Here is a 17,224-nt window from a genome sequence, read left to right as displayed (position 1 = left end):
CATTAACAAAACATAGCTGTAATTAAAATGTTAACTCTAAGCCAGTCTTAACCAAACTCTTAAACCCTCAGTCAGCTGGCTGAATATGTAACTTGTGTTCAGCAAGATATCTTTTGTCCTTCATGACAATTTAACTTAAAAAACAAACAAACAAACGGATCAAATGACGTTGATTTATACACAAATGTCTTTGAAAGGCCCTGAAATAGTTCATGGACAATGAAAAACAACTTTTAATGTTTTACTTAAATGTTTACTTAATGTTTTGCTTAAATGTTTAGCTCAGCTGCCCCTCAGAGTTACAGACTGAAATAAACATTATTTCATAAATGAAATTGCTTAAGTTCAAAGGCAAAAGACATGACTTGTGATTTTTCTTTCCTTTCAGAATGGATTCACCCCTCTCCATGTTGCCTGCAAGAAGAACAGAGAGCAAGTGATCCAACTGCTGTTGAAATATGGAGCAAATGTTCATTCTGCTAATGAGGTTTGTTTTCTCCTTTTTTCTGTCATTGGTTACAAGTTGCAAATGATCCGTGAGACATTGTTCTTTGACAATTTGTGTGAAGAAAGTTTTTGTTTTCAAATATTTCCTTTGTATGAGAATAGGCAGCAATGCCTGCCTTTGAAAAATGGTGGGGTTTGGTGAATTATACAATAATCTGTTATTTTCAAAGTGGAATTTATGAAAATATAGTAGGATGTAAGTATATTGTGTAATGTGTCTCAACCCTTTTAGCCCCACTGGTGACCAAAATCTAATTTCTCCCCACAGTCACTGCTTGATTAAACATTTAAGTCAGGAGAAAAAAGGAAATAATCACCAAAGATGAAATGCCTTGATTTGTAGACAAAATCTCCCAACTAGCTAGTAGCATAAGAAATATATGGAGGACAGTGAGGAGAATATACTTAACAATTAGATTATGAGCTCAAGATTTCTATCACGTGATAGCTGATGAGGGCGCAGCCTGAATCAGCTATCATGCATAGAAATCAAGAGCCAATTATTTAATTGTTTTAGTATAAATCTATTAGTCGTTCAAAACTAAACAAGTAAATTATCTATATTCTCATCGCAGTCACTTCGAAAACGCGAGGAAGCGGCCGCCATTTTGTTGAAAACCGCTACTCACTATCTATCACAGAATAGATAGTGAGTAGTGTAGCCAATCAGAGAATGGCATTCGTGATGGAACACTAGCAGATTTATACTAAATGTTGATATACAGGAGCTGAAAGGGTTGATTGTACTGTGTGTAAAAATGTTCTTTTCCTTAATGATAAATAATTAACTAAATAAAATTTTTTAAAAATTTATAGTAGTCCCTAAGATATGGGTCAAGGTTATATAATCATTCTCAGCAATTTTTTTTTGTCAAAGTACATACATGTAGGACTTCCAAAATGTTATGTTTTGTTCTGTTCCTTTAGGGTGGTCAAACTCCCATGCACGTGGCGACATATTATGGCAACGTAACATTGGTGCTTATTCTTCTCCAACATGGTGGGTCTCCTGATATCACCAATGTGGTAAGTTCATTTTATTTTGATGAGTTAAGCTTTCAAATATTTCATGGATGTGTAGATAATATTTATAAAGCTTTTAGGTCCTGCTGTGATGTTTTCAGTAGAAGGCATACTTTTTTTAAAGTCTTTATTTTAAACAATAGAACACATGGCACCTTTTGCAACATGTGGGCTGATTTGCATAATTATTCCAGTACTAAAGGAAACTAGTTTCTGTTGCTGTTGTTAAACTTCTTTATGTTTTAGTTTCATTGCAGGGAAATACATTTAACATGCTTTATTTTTTCCCCTCTAAACTGAAGCTTTTTTAAACCCGAACAGTAGTTTTTATGTTTCAATACCTGTTTCCTTGTGCCAATAAATTAACATAGTTGTTGCTGTCAGAATTGATCCTGAGAACTTCTTACAGCTGAGACTACTGTTTCATTTTCGTATTTTTAAATATATTTTCATTATTATAAGTAGAAGTATCTTGTTTGCCGTGAAACAAAACAGTCTGTTGCCATTTTAAACCCATTGCTGTCAACCAAATGTAGAATGGAGGAAGCTTGTGGATATGTTTTTTTTTTTTTACTACAATCGTAGCCTTAATGAACACTTATGATTGTTTTGTCTGTTTGACTGAGACATAATGATTTAACTAACCTGCCATGAATAGCAACAGCTACCAGCCTGGCTTGGGTTTGTGTATTTTCTTAATAAAGTTTCTTTGTTATTACACTGTGTACTGTATCTCCATGAATTGTTTCTTTGCATAATAACTTATTTGTTTTATGTCTGTTTTTGTTCAGAGAGGGGAGACTGCTCTGCACATTGCTTGTCGCCGACGTCAGATAACAATCGTGCGATTGCTGCTAAGGAACGGAGCAGCCGTGGATGCTAAAACTCAGGTTAGAATAGCACCCAGAAGTCTGCTGTAGCTCAGTGGTAGAGCATCCAAACTAGTAACAATAATTATTGGAAGGTCATAGGTTCAACTCCTGTTAGGAGAATTCAAATGTTCTTTTTTCTGAGTATGCTGGTGTCTCTGACTGAAAAATACATTTTTCAATTTTGTTTGTTTTTATATTGTTGAGTTTTCCCAGTTCACTATAAATACAAAAAATAGGCAAACACAGGGGGAAATCTCACAAATTGTTTGATGTGACCCTGTTACAAAAAGCATCTTGTGCAAGGGAGAAGCAATGTTCTAAGCTAATTGATCAGCCTTTGGACTCCCCAAGGATTAGAGCAAATGTCACACAATGTACTTTTTGCCATGGATAAAGATTAAGGTTGCGTTTGACTGACTGCATTCTGGAATAAGAGTAAGCGAAAATAGCTGTTAAATTTCTCTTTTTACGTAAATTTGCAAACTTTTATCTATATTGTAAGTTTTCAGTAACTCAAAAAACCTCTTATGAGGGATTTCTAGTAATTATTGCATGTATTCTTATTCCAGAATAGGGTCAATCGAACGCACCCTTACTCAAACAAGTGGTGCTTGCAATGTGAACATTTCTGTGTAGTAAATACGGGGACGTGCAATTTATTGGTCAAGAGTGAATTTCATTTTCATTACGTTGCTTCCTTGTCCTCCCTTGTTTCAGGATCGTGAGACTCCATTGCACATTGCCGTCAGAACAAAGAACGTAGAGATGGTGAATCTGCTGCTGGATCACGGTGCTTCTACTGATGCCATTGATAAGGTTTGTCCATGGTCAGTTAGGCCTAGTACCCTTCGGCCATGTTGAATTTAATTCAATGGAGTTTGTTAGAAGTTTGGCAAAAGTTCAACTGTTGCTCCGAGAGGTTTTTCTCTGGGTACTCCAGAGAACAACGTTTCCGAATTCCAATTTGATCTGGAAAGTATTCCCAGTTGACGCTTCAATGAAGTGATTTATTTTTATGTTACTTTTATTTTAATATAATATTTCTTTCTTTTGATTAGAACAAATGCACACCTTTGCACGTTGCTGCCAGAGATGGTAATGAAGAACTGGTGGAGATTCTACTGGAGCATGGAGCTTCTGTTACTGCATTATCAAAGGTAAACTTGTACTCAACATGTTCCCTCCTTGAACCTGCAGGGTAGTGGAACGTACTGGAAGTGCTAGAATTGTTTTGGAATGTGTGCACAATCTTAGAGAGAGAATGTTGCGTTTTGGGTTTGACAGAAAACGACCTGACTTATTCTGGGGCGGGGCATCTTATCGGAGGGATTTTAGCTCCCGTTGGGTCGGGGGGGGGGAGTATTAGAGCTTATATTTTCTTTTTTGGGTTGTGGGGCGGGGGAAGGGGGGCCGGGTTGTTCTCGAGAAGAAGACTGAAAGACAACTCCCATAGGAGAGATTCTTTGAACAGCTACTTTCCTTTGAGAGTTGCCTTCTCCCAGTGACAGCCCTGTGGTCAGTGATTCCTTTAAACTGACTTTGATTCAATCATTCACAAGTGTCTCAATATCTTTTCACAGAAAGGATTCACTCCACTCCATGAAGCGGCCAGGCAGGGCCATGTTAGGATCGTGGAGATTTTGCTCAAACACTATGACAGCCCTGATCCAGAAGGAAAGGTCAGTCGTCAGCCTTATTCAGCTCCTAACATTTCTCTTCCCCTCGCGCGGCGCATTTCCTCGCAGGAACCCAGTTACGCGTGTTTTGTTTCCTTTACACACCGCAAAGAAAAACCAGAAACTACTTGTAGTCTACCAACAGCAATATTCTGGAAACAAACAAATTTCTCGTAAAAGCGGTGCCAACTGTTCCTTCGAAAAGGCTTGTTAATATAACTTGGCAAGTTGCAATGAGAAAAATGAACAAGAAGAGTTAGTAATCTGGTGGTTTAATTATTTGAAAACCTGAGCAGATATAGCGACCGTGGTAGCTGATAAAACAACACGGAGACGAGGAACATGCAGGCCAATTCTCCGCGAAGGAGAACGGACGTTAATGATGATGATCATGATAATGACGATTATTTAATGAAAACTATTTCCCCGTGTTTTTATCTTACAGCATGGTCTGACACCTCTTCATGTGGCGACTCACTACAACAATGATAAAGTAGCCACATTTTTACTGGACAACAATGCCGACCCAAATGCCCAGGCAAAGGTAAAGCCTTGCTTTGTCATTGTTATTGAGCGGTTTTCAATCGAGTGTTGAAAGTAATTTCGCGTTTGCTTTGGTTATGCGTTTCTACGCTCTGTGATTGGTTGGCAAAGTTCGCGCCGTGTTCTCAACCAATGGGAAGCAAAACCCAAACCAAACGTGACTTGCTCGCACGCGTTTTCCCGCGCTTGGCACCAGCTACTTGTATCTACGTGTTCTGATTGGTTCATTTTGCTTTTTCCGTGTTGTGATTGGTCAGAGGATTTACTTTGGGTTAGTTCTGCGACGCTCAATCTAAAACAGCTCTAACAGAGCCTGTGATTAATAAATTGTCTAGATGAAGTGAAATAGACGAAAAATCTTATATGTGAAGTGAAGTACGGATGAAAGATTACATAGACAAGACTGTCGCAGTTATCAGCGCAACTGAAGCAGTTTGCGAAAAGAAATTCAGGCTTTCTTTTGGCAACTGCTTTATTTGCATTCAAAACTGCGATCGATGATCTTTCATCTGTTTAATTGAATAACGTATTGAACGTGACTTTGCTGTTAAGAATGGTACCAGTTAAAAATGTCAAGAGAAATGTTAAATAAGCATTTGCGTCTATTTGCATGGCCTGCAAAGTGCACACTGTTCAATTCACGAGTTCGCTCACTTAGCGCCTTGATTGTTCTTTACCATGGCCTGTAGAATGGATTTACACCTTTGCACATTGGAGCCAAGAAGAACAGAATAGACATTGTACTGATCCTGTTGAGGAGAGGCATGGATCCTGACATCGCCACTCAGGTATTGTTCGTTTTATCCTTCTTTGAATATTTTTTGGGTAATTGGGCTGTCACCCGATAGTCTACTAAACAGGCGAATAAAGGGAATAAAGTATTACGGGTATTTTGACCTTTTGTGGTGAAAATGGTGCGACAACACCTTCACTTAGTTATAAAATAATTCTAGAACATCAAGAAAACGAAATCAGCCGAATTCTTGATAGGAGAACTCATGCCCTGCTCTGGTGCATTTTGGAACGAAAACGTGAGAACTTGAAAACAATAAGGCAGCTTTGTCAAGTTGCAATTCATTCTAACTCAGTCCATCTGTGTCCAGAGACACTCATCGATAGTCTTAGTACACAGGGATGACAATCTACAACAAATTTGAGCAATACTTTTATGTTTCTGTTGTAAAACACTTTGCCTTTAACAGCCGGCCAACATATAACTCTGAGACTGCAAAATCAGCAGTTATAGCTGACAAACTGTTTGGCCGTGTATTGTCATCCAGAACTATGTCAGAAGATGCAAATAAAGAGACGCCTGAGAGCTTTTCAGAGGAGAGGAAGTAATAGAAAGGGGAAGGGGATCGTAAATATAGGTGAAAATTGCAAGTCTTTTTAGAACTTCAATTATACCGGCAGTAACTGAATTAAACATGTAACGCGTTGTGTGTCACCTTTGTTCAAAAAAAACCATACATCTACTTTAACTTTGATCCTTGTTCTTGTAAAAGACCAAATTTTCGAGCAAACGGAATGGCCCGACGAAAATCTGTATTTGACATTATGCTCATCTCACGTTCTCTACGATTTCTAATAGGCAATGTTTCTACTCTTTTTGAAACGGTGAAAGTTTAACTACTAAATTGGGTTGGAACTGGGTTGAAATAAGACTCATTTTTTCGCTCTGACGAAGGGCCAACGCTCGAGACGTCAGCACTCGAATCTCTGTGCGTTGGCCAAATGTTCCCTCTCTTCATCAACTCAGCACCACAGTTTCTTTAGAAATTAACCCACTTGTTAATTTTTCCTGTGTTTGTTCTTTCACAGACTGGCATCAGTCCGCTTCATTTGGCGGCCAAAGAAGGACATCTGGAGCTGTGCGAACACTTGGTCGAAAATGGAGCCATGCCAGGCGTCACCACTAATGTTAGTCACGATTTATAACAGGAATAGCTGTGATTAGCGTGTTTTATTCAGTTACGGAAGAATCTTTCCAATGCCGAATATTAACCTACTTTTCTTGTTGTAGAATGGTCTGACGCCGCTGCACCTTACAGCAAGAGAGAACAGGATTGACGTAGCAAAACTCCTGCTCAAACACAACGCTCCTATCAATGCTCAGACTGTGGTATGTTCTCATCTCTTGTTCATTCCCTTTTCTTATTCACAGCGGCGTTTTCAGTGTGGGTCGACAAGTGTTTTCGTGTATTCTTTGGTTTGTTATATGACGCTCTTTGATTGGTTAAAAAAAAAACTTGCGCCACGTTTTCGACCAATCAGAAATAAAACCTAAACTTAAACCAATGATGACTTGGTCGCCCGTGTTTTCCCGCGCTTGGCGCTTGTAAGTGGTGACGAGTTCTTGTTTTGGGTTCTGATTGGTTCATTGTCTTGTTTGGGTCTGTTGTGATTGGTCAGATTATTTTGGTTAAAAGTAAGAACCACCCTGCATGTACAGGACTATAAACAGCACCACAGGAAAGTACTACTCGGTAATTTTCAATGGTCACACTTAAGGATTTTGTCACAGACTCAAAAGTTAGAACCATCTTGTACGGCATAATAAACAGCACCACAGGAAAGTACTGCTCAATAGCTTTCATTTGAATGGTCACACTTTAAGACTTCGTCTGCTGTCTCATAAGTTAAAGCACTAATCTTGTCATAATTTCTCACTTCGTCTTTCTCTGTTCTTGTCATTAGAGTGGTTTCACGCCGTTGCACATCGCCTGCGTGTACGGCAACTTTGAGCTGGCCAGATTGCTGCTCGAGGCAGGAGCAGACATTGAAGCAAAGACAAAGAATGGCTACATGGCTCTTCATCTTGCCGCACAGTATGGACATCAGCTTATTATTGACCTGTTGCTTGAATACGGAGCTCCTCCAGACGCCCTGACCAATGTGAGTAGATTTGAGACTAACTTGCAGATTTTCGACATTCAGTCGTGTAGCAGCTGTTTTAAAAGGAGTATAGAAGCTTCTTTTAAACGGGAACTAGGGAAATTAAGCAGCGACGACAGCAACGTCAACGAAAACGTCGCCAAAAAAATATAACTTAATTTTATTGGTGCCACTTCGCGATTATTTCAACTCGTTCAACTTCTACCGAAACAGCGAACTACCCAGGAACCAAATTGGTAGGAGTGGCGTTCAAGTTGAGAAAGAGAATGAAAAATTCACCGTCGTGTGTTCACATTCTCACGAAAACTTGAATTTGGTCATTTCACGTTGTTGTTTTGTAGAGGACATCAAAGAGATGTACCAAAATTTAAACGTACGTGCAGAGCGATTGTTTTTGCCCATTAAACCTTTTGCTTTACGGGGTTGTCGTTGCCGTTGCTTAAGTTCCCTAATTTCGATAACAATAGCCATCGTCCCCCCAAACAATCCCACAATCACTTGGGCAGTTACTCTCGACCCAGGCCATCACTCATTTTCAAAGTGGGCTGTGCAAAATTCTGTGAAAATGTACTTTTCAGTCACTTCCCTTATTTTTTGACATCTTTGTGCTGAGTTTGTCAAACTTTTCAGCCAATCAAAATATCGAATCTCACGCGTATTTTGTTTATCGACATGTGCAATGTTATCTTTAGCACGTGCATTTGGCGTTTTGAACTTCTCTGTTTTGATCATTAATTAAACATCTTTTACTTGGTGTAAATCCTTGGTCCAAAAAATAAGTACAGTTACGTGTCCTCTTATCCTCATTTGAATCTCTTGAAACGGTCTGTTGGATTTGTGAAACAAAAGCAAAACTAACTAAATAAATAATTACAACTCTAATAAAGCAACTTAGAGTGGAAGTATCACGTGAATTGATGTCATTTCAAAACCCAAAAGTGTTTGTCAACAGAAACAAAAAACAATTGTCTAGTTTTGTTATAAATTATCACCCCAGTGCAATGAAACTGTCGATTAGTGCCTGTGGCCAGAGAAAGAGTAGGTCGGAATGGATTGAAACTTGAAAAATGTTAGGCTAATGTTTTTCAAGTTCTCGCATTTTTGTTTCCAAAATGCGCTAGAACAGATCACGAGTTGTTCCCTTAAGAATTGAGTTGATTCCGTTCCTGTCGGTTGTTCTAGAATTGTTTTGTAGCTAACTGGAGATTTTATTTCACCATTTTTAACGTGAGGTCAAAAACTCCATGATACTTCCCCTTTAATGCTGTCAAAAAAGTTATAAACACGTGTGGCAATTCTGTAATTTTTTGTTGATTTGTTTTTTTTTAGGAGGGCTACACTGCTTTGTACATCTCACAGAGAGTGAATCTAAACACAACAATCACCGAGACTCTTACTAAAGTGACCGTCACCCACATTACTCTGAAGAGAAAACCGGTAAGTGTATTCATAAGGTCATTTTAAGGATAGTTTTCACATGCGATTTTCAATACAACTCAGTTTTGTCAAGCCTCCTAACACACGTCACGCATTCCCCCCCCCCCCCCCCACGAATGCGTGACGACCCCAAACAGCGTCTGCGCATGAAGTTAAGTTTTGTTGCACTTCACTGCAATGTTTTTCGTGCAAGGCTGCGACTTCAAATCCTTCATTTAAACCAGTTACGATTTCAACGCGATATCGCTTTACGTTTTCTGAGGATTAATGCAATTTTGCGTCAAGATTCAAACGTGTTCGAATCCCCTATGCTAACGCAGCGATTTGTCGCCGCTAGTTTTCACACGTGATTTAAAAACTGCGATTTGACAGAATTGCACAAAAATCATATGTTAAACGGGGATTACAGTTTTCTGCAACAGAACGGTGATAACAGCCCTGTTGAACTTAGGAATCTTTAATCCGATTTACAAAGATACCTCGTCCGAGTTTCCCGCCCATTTCTGGCTGCGTGTTTTCCGTGGAGAAAATTTTATAACTTGTTATCTCCCGACTAAAACCTCGATCACGTGGATGACTGTTTTTTATGCTTTGAAAAACTAATGTTAATACTAATTTATCATTCCTAGAGCGCTTTTATGCTAAGGCTTCACTGAAAGCGCTTAATTAACAAGAAATATAAACTATAAATGGTTTAAAACTAATAAAAAAATTGCTAGAAATTGATAAATCTTCTCATGGCAATAGTAAAAAAGCTATATTGAGAAAACAATGAGGATTAAAACGTTTAATTTCTAAGTGCACAGAACGGGAAACTACCGGAAACGAAATAAATGAGCTAGTTTTCAGTTTAGATTTGAATTGGTTTAGGTTTTCAGCAATTCTAATATTTTCATAAGGAACGGAATTCCACAGTTTAGACGCGGCAACGCTGAACGTACGGTCCCCATACGAAACAGTGTACTTGGAACTTTTGGTAACATCTGATTAGAGGAGCGTAAAGATCGAGTTGGGTTATATCTGCCAAGTAGGTCAGTAAAATACTAAACCCGGTGCGAGAACACGGCTTAACGCGCTTCGACACGAAGTCTGCTTTCCACTGAACTAAAAGCTTTCAATTTGAAACATTGTCACGCCTTACTGGGTCCTTATAGCACTTAGACGCAATGCCTACTGGTCGGAATACGTTTTCACGGTCTAGTGTAGTGGTGTGTATGCCGAGCCAGCTCTCCACTGAGTATCGAGAACTATGAATAAGTTTTTGCCAAGGAGATGCGAAGCCTGGACTATGAGAATTATGATTAATTTTATGGTGAATCGCGTATCACGCTGAAGTTAGAACGATGGTATTCTGCAGTTGTTCTTGTCTACATTGCACTATATTTCTGACTATAGTATAACCGCACGATTCTTCAGCTGTTATTAATGTGAAAAAAATGTCGGCTTCGGCGTCTTATAATCACCGTATCTTGCCAATCATTGATTTTCTAATCAGTTCTATAATTGGTTCATAAAACGCTGTTTCTATTTCAAACCATTAAAGCAATATCAGGGTTTTAGCCACGAACACGCTGAAACTGCCATCACAAAAAAATAGATGGGAAACCGTATTCTTGGCATTTACGGGAAAAGTTGAATTGAGCTAATATTTTTCTTGGTATAATTGACAAAGGTAAGTGTCATCTAATTTACGATAACTCCTTCGATCGTTAAAAACGTGAAATTTCGCAATTCGCTTACGGTCAGTGAGTAACACTTGTGATATTACAGTCTACAGTCGACTCAGTGAAGGTTCACTGTTTGCTAGTTAGTCGTCGATTTTACTTGTTTATTTTTGCGTGCGTTTGGCGCGAACGTTTGTCGGACTCAAGCTCAAAACAAACCTGGTAATAAGGAAAGTTTTTGAAGAAAAATAAACACAATAATTCCATGTTGACTTTACAGATATGCACTTATATTTGTACCAAGATATTATCTTATCCACGAGCTTCGCTCTGCAAAAACAGTTAAGGCTTCTCAGAACAGAATATAAGAAGGGTTTTTCAAACCGCTGTGGCTTCGCTTCAGAGAAAATCGCCAAGCGAATGGTTTTAGATCGTTCTTCACGTGCGCTATGCGTCAACGTGCAACTTCTAAGCTATCCCGTGAAAAATCACCATAGTGAAATGAAGCGATGAAGCTCTGGGTCTGAACAGCTTGAAACAGAGCTGGTGGAATTTGCATACATGTCGTTTTCTCTCAAGATCATTCAGGCCGAGGACTATTAAGGAAACGAGGTGCTTAAAAATTAAGCAAATTGCAAAGGTGCGTTCTCGGACAATATCGTGGAATATTTCTTGCAAAATGAGGCTTTTGTATACATTCCTGGGAATGGTGGGGGGCGGGGGGGGGGGGGGGGAAGATAGTAGCATCTGTGTACCGCCGTTAGGACATGGCATTTGTAACGGAGTCTTTTTCGTCTGAAACGTTGTTAATGTTTTACCTTTGACGCTCAATACAGGGAACGCTAGTTCTGGGGTTACAAAATTCAAATGAAAATATATGTTGATAGAATAAATGTGATGGAATATTTAAAACCTGGTTTATAATTGAGAATGATTTACATCATCAATACATCATTCTCATTTATTCACCAGGCTTAAATATTCCATCACATTTATTCCATAGCGCATATGCAACACATGACATTCCAATCCTAGTAGTATGCAGGATGTTTGTCCCATGAACCTAGTTTAATGACCTTAGCTCCCACGAGTCTCCTGTAGCTCAGTGGTAGAGCATCCGAACTAGTAATCGGTATAGCTAGGTTCGACTCCTGATAGGAGCGCTCGGATTTTTTCCCGAGTATGCCCGGCCTGTGTATTTCTGCTGGCCACACACCTCAATCCATTATTTCAATGTTGCGTGACATTTGTTTGTGCTTTTTGTTTAGAAAAGGGAAGGAGCCGAAGGCGAGGACGAAGAAGAAGACCGGGAATCAGACGAAATCATTTTCAGCGCAGCACCCGAGGAGCTTGAGGAGGAAGAGGTCCTTGAAGCTTTGGAGCTGGCAGAAGTTGAAGAAGGTCAGTTTCTATAGAGCGCTTCCACCTTTCTCGTACTCAGAAATTTCGCCCAATACTGAATTCCAGCTCGCTCAACGGCTAGCTTTTACTGGAGCTGGCTCTTTAAGAATGTGTCAGTATTCATCTGAAGGTCAATGATGAAACAGTACCCTTCTTACTTTAGTTTTCTTTAATTTGCCGCTTCCTAGATACACCTTGGTAACCTGCTGTAATATAAATAGAATGCTATTGTAAGACACTCGCTTGACACAGCGTAGAGGCACCAGGAATCTTTGTAGTACTTCTTTATTCTTGACGACAATTCTACTCAATACTACATCTACTCTACAAGTATCACTGAAATCACGCCTTACTTTATAGTGCGCTGTAAACATGTTTACGACTGTAATTCAACCAAGGCCAGATGGTCCCAACCAGAGATAAGAATTGGCTTTGCCAAAACACTCTAAGGAAAGAACAACGCAACTGTTCTACGAAAATAGATAGAAGGGAAACCAATCAGGCTGATAGCCCGATTTTGAAGTGCAAAAGCCTAGTCAATATCAGATTCGTTGTGTGATGAACCAAGGACTTTTCCCGTGGTTTAAACGAAGTTTCGATCATTTCTTCCAGAACCGTCAATCGCCGAGGAATCTTATGACCGCTTCATGACAATGGAGGACATGGTTGATGATGATCACCGCTCTTCCACTTTGGGCCAACACCGAGACTCGGGCATCTTCAGCTCGTCTAGATACTCAGGGGCCTTCCTTGAGGGGACCCCCACTGGGTCCAGAGCATCCGACTTGGACCGCTCACGCCTCTCAGATTTCAACGTGTCACAGAGTATAACGACCTCGGAAATGATCGTTACCGAGTCGGAGCTCCCGTCGAGTCTTGCCGATATGGCCGACGATAATGTACCGAAGTACGAGCCCCCAGTCACCGGGGACTTCCTGGTGAGTTTCTTGGTGGACGCAAGAGGAGGTAAGATGGAGAGCTCCCAGACCGGACTCAGGATCACACTGCCACCGAGATCGTGTCAGATGCCGACTAGGATCACTTGTAAACAAATACGGTGAGTGAAAAAAGAAAGATCGAAGATTAAGGGCGTTACAGCTTTCGTTTGAATCGTTGAACTTTAGTCTTTGAACCCTAAGCTCGAAAGTTACAGTTGGAAGCTAAGCTGCATAATTTAAGGGCATTTTGACAAAGAGTTGCTGCTCAGTAGCTTTTATTTGAATGGTCACACTTTAGAATTTCATCCACAGATACAAAAAAGCTTGAACCACCTTGCACAGCATAACAAACAGCACCACAGGAAAGTACTGCTCAGTGGCTTTCATTTGAATGGTCACACTATAGGATTCCATCCACAGGCTCAAAAGTTAGAACCACCTTGTACAGTATAATAAACAGCACCACAGGAAAGTACCGCTTAGTAGCTTTCAATTGAATAGTCACACTTTAGGATTTCATCCACAGACTCAAAAGCTACAACCACCTTGTACAGCATAATAAACAGCACCACAGGAAAGTACTGCTCAGTAGCTTTCATTTGAATGGTCAAACTTTAGGATTTCATACACAGACTCAAACGTTAATTGTTACATGCTAATCAGCACCACAGAGGCCTCTATTGATGGTTACACATTTATTAGTTGGAAAGATTTGGCACGGTATTTGACGATAAACCACGGATAGTTCATAAAGGAATCTTATCAAACTTGTTTTTGGATTAAATAGCTCCCCTGTCAGCATTTGCGTACATGAACTGGGTGTTTATCCTCCATCGCTTGGCTTCCGTTTTCAGGTCAAACAAGCCTACACTGTTGCCACCGTTGTTCGAAGGCGAATCTTTAGCTTGTCGCGTGTTAGATGTAAACCCTTCAGGCGTCAAATTTCTTCAGCCGGTGTACTTGGAGTTGCCGCATTTTTCTGCACTCAGAGATGGCGAAAGAGAACTCGTGGTGCTGCGAACTCAGGACGGAGGATGGAACTGGCAGGAAGTTTGTGTTGAAGACATGAAAGGTGCCCGTATGATTTACTGTTGTCTTAGTAGATGAGAGTGGTTGCCGGTTGAATATTTGGTTTCAATATCGGCCACCCCTTAGACGTAAGACCGTAGTACGACCTGTCCCTCTTTCTTTTTGAATAGAATAGAATAGTTCTTTATTTAAACACGGTAAAATCAATCAGGAGTATAAAAATTAGTAATAACCTAACTATCCTAAACAAAATGCAAAAACAAACTACAGCTAATCTTAGTAAAACCTGTTTTTCATGAATGCCGTGTATACTCTAACATTAAAAATGAAGATTAACTGATCTTTCAAATTGACGTAGAGATTTAGCTTCTCTCTCATCACAGGGCAGGCTGTTCCAGAGAACTGCTCCGCTATAACTAAAGCTGTTTTTCATGAAATTAGTTCGCGGAAACGGGACAAATAGTTTGTTAACAGAGTCCCTCAGGGACTAACGTGTTTCATTTCGTTTAACAAATTTAGAGGATAAATATTCATGTACAAGATCATTTAAAGACTTGTATACCATTAAGGCTTTCTGTATTTGAAATTGAGTGCTCAAGTCTTTCCAATCGAGTTGTCTAATTAAGCGGTTAGCGTCAGCATTATAGCTAGAAAAGGTTAAAACGCGAGCGTTTTAAATCGTTTTAAGGATGAAAAGAGTAATAAGGAACATCTCCTTGTTTAAGCAAAATGTCCACATGGGATATGGGCTTAAGTTAGAAACTAACCAACCAGTTACAAACTAACTAGTCCGTCCCAGGCGTTCAGAAAGTGGGAGCGGCGCGAAAAAACGAGAAGAGACTGGGCGGAGGAGGCGCCAACGTGATTTAGTTATTGCTGTGCAAGAAGAAGATTTTGTTTTTGTTGGACTGTGATAGTGACCGAGTTTCTGGAAAATAGCGAGTCTGGGATAGGGTAGGGATTTGTCTTTAGTCTAGAATAGGGTTGCAAATTGCAGCTGAACTTGGTCTAGTTTAGGGTAAGGGTTTCAGAGCCCCAGTGTCTCCCACCTAATTATGTTCTTCTTCTTTTTTTTGTTTTGCACGCATCTCAATTTTGTTCGCACCGCTCTGCACTATATGAATACCCGGAACAGGCTATAAACTAACTTGCAATGTGATTTCTTGTTTCAGCTGTTGATGGCTACAGTTCAGATATGAACATTCATCAAGGTTTCCCAAGCAAGAGATACGCCAGGATAGAAACACACGACTTCCCCGAGAAGTTCTCCATCATCTCACGACTCAAGAAAGAAAGCTTTATGGTTGGCCCCGGCGGGGACGTTCTCAGGTCCTCGGTCCTTCCTCAGGTTCAAGTTAAGGTTCCTGAAGGGGCTGTATCAAGTGGGACAAAATTGACCCTGCAGGTTAGTACCGTAGACTCGAGGCTTCTCCTTATGGATCCTTGGTTTCTTACGAGGTGCATTCTATAGATGATCTCTTTGTAGGATATCAGTCTCTCGTTTGTCTTCCGCGCAAGAGTTAAGTCGAATCTTCGGTTCTTTTCCTTCGTATTTCGGTCATCTTCGGAAGATTCCTAAGATCACCTAAAAGCCTTCGGAGTCTTTTGGTCGTTGACTGTTTCTTATTCGTTTGAATTGTTTATCTTTGAATTGTCCACACGAAGGCTTCCTTTGATTCCCTTTGATTACAATTTTTAGGGTAACCATGGTTAGGGTAAAGTCAGGGGCAAACATACTTTTTTTCAAAGTCAGTGAAAAGTCAGGGAAATTAAGTTTTGGATAACCACTAGGTTTGCAAAAGAGTTTCCTTGTCGGCAAATGTAAGGTCATTAAAGAAATTATCTGCAAAGGCGCTGATTTATGTAGCTTCATCGCTGGTTTTAGAGCCTAAGGATTTGTCTTTGGTAGTCAGCGAAAACTGGTTTGTGGTTAGTGAATTTTTTTTATTGTGGTGAGTGGCAACAATTGTTTTTCTGGTAAAACAAAGAGGATTGACCTGAATAAAATGCAATAAACAGCTGATTTCCTTTCTGTTGTCTTTTTTCAGGTTCAACCTGCGGACGAATCATTCAATGATTTCGAGGAGTGGGTGGCAGTGAGCCCTGTAGTTGCTCTTGAGCCACAGGACGTTGTCTTCTCCAAACCTGTGAGCATAACCATCCCCACCCCAGTGTACAGCTCGGGCGGGGAAAACGTTGACATCCAGCCGTCACTCAGACTACTCAGCTGTCAGCCTCAGGACAACAGGAAATCTATGTCCCATGCCCCGCTCTACCACTGGAGTGACATCACTGATACGACACCGCTGAGCGTGGTGAACGCATGCGCGACTTTCACCACCAGTCATCCGGCGAGGTGAGATCTGTTTTTTAGCTTCTGGTCGATGTTTCATTTCGTCTTAGCGCATTAACCATTGCCAAGCCGAAGAGAATAATAAAATTTTATAAATCTGTGTGGGCAAGGGAAAGTATGACTGAGCTTTTCAAACGTTTAACGTAAGAAACGTGCTACCTTCACGCAACTTTTTCTAGATTGTTTTACCTTTCTTCATGAAATTCGCTCTCATGGCCAGAAAACAACACGAATAGAAAAACAAAATACAGGATATGTAAACCTAAAACCTTCATCGCAAAAGTTCCAGCATTTCTAACTTTCAACTCAGTCAAGAAGAAGTGGATAGAAAAGCTACTCCGCAGATTTCCATTGAAATTCCCACTTATTTAATTAATTTTTTTTATTTATTAAAAGTTCGCGTTTTCGCCTTCTTTGCGGATGCGTTTTCAAAAGTTTCCACTGCGGGACGAAAAAGGAAAACGCAACGACAAGTTTTCGTTTTCAAATGAAAACCTCTTCATGCATTGGACATGGATATGACGGAACCTTTGATCTCCTTTATTTCCCACAGATACTGGCTCGTGGAAACCCGTAACCCAGACAACGTGACGTCAGACGCGCGCCTGTTGTACCGCAAGTTAACCGCTGTCCCATACTCGGTCAAGGTGGTTGTGTTTGCTAAAGTGTTGCCGGATGGTACAGAGGCTCGGCTTCGAATCTTCTGCATCACTGATGATAAAATTGACAAAACGCTCGAGAAACAGACTGGTTTTGTGGAAGTGGCGCGGAGTCGTGATGTGGAAGTATGTGAAGGAAGACCGGTTCACATCAGGTACGAATGCTTTGTTATGCTCTTACCTTGGTATCCTTATGCAAGTGTCATCTTTCAACGCAAGGGAAGGGA

General features: G+C 40.2%; 1 protein-coding gene across 2 annotated transcripts in view; it reads left to right on the top strand.

Annotated features, from left to right (window-relative positions):
• Positions 1 to 17,224, top strand: part of LOC146480856 (uncharacterized) — a 41,031-nt gene that overhangs the window by 16,203 nt on the left and 7,604 nt on the right. For both annotated transcript variants that reach the window (XM_085109207.1, XM_085109206.1), the window contains exons 12-29: positions 389 to 487; positions 1,435 to 1,533; positions 2,322 to 2,420; positions 3,120 to 3,218; positions 3,461 to 3,559; positions 3,983 to 4,081; positions 4,524 to 4,622; positions 5,311 to 5,409; positions 6,443 to 6,541; positions 6,645 to 6,743; positions 7,319 to 7,516; positions 8,846 to 8,953; positions 11,886 to 12,018; positions 12,631 to 13,075; positions 13,811 to 14,028; positions 15,158 to 15,390; positions 16,034 to 16,341; positions 16,892 to 17,152. In XM_085109207.1, the coding sequence (XP_084965333.1) occupies positions 389 to 487; positions 1,435 to 1,533; positions 2,322 to 2,420; positions 3,120 to 3,218; positions 3,461 to 3,559; positions 3,983 to 4,081; positions 4,524 to 4,622; positions 5,311 to 5,409; positions 6,443 to 6,541; positions 6,645 to 6,743; positions 7,319 to 7,516; positions 8,846 to 8,953; positions 11,886 to 12,018; positions 12,631 to 13,075; positions 13,811 to 14,028; positions 15,158 to 15,390; positions 16,034 to 16,341; positions 16,892 to 17,152 (2,894 nt within the window). The remainder of the gene's footprint in view (positions 1 to 388; positions 488 to 1,434; positions 1,534 to 2,321; positions 2,421 to 3,119; positions 3,219 to 3,460; positions 3,560 to 3,982; positions 4,082 to 4,523; positions 4,623 to 5,310; positions 5,410 to 6,442; positions 6,542 to 6,644; positions 6,744 to 7,318; positions 7,517 to 8,845; positions 8,954 to 11,885; positions 12,019 to 12,630; positions 13,076 to 13,810; positions 14,029 to 15,157; positions 15,391 to 16,033; positions 16,342 to 16,891; positions 17,153 to 17,224) is intronic.

This window comes from Pavona decussata, unplaced genomic scaffold (assembly GCF_977016875.1).
Source record: "Pavona decussata unplaced genomic scaffold, jaPavDecu1.1 SCAFFOLD_52, whole genome shotgun sequence".
In the NCBI taxonomy this organism is placed as follows: domain Eukaryota; kingdom Metazoa; phylum Cnidaria; class Anthozoa; order Scleractinia; family Agariciidae; genus Pavona; species Pavona decussata.
This window is presented reverse-complemented; position numbering and strand designations above follow the sequence as displayed.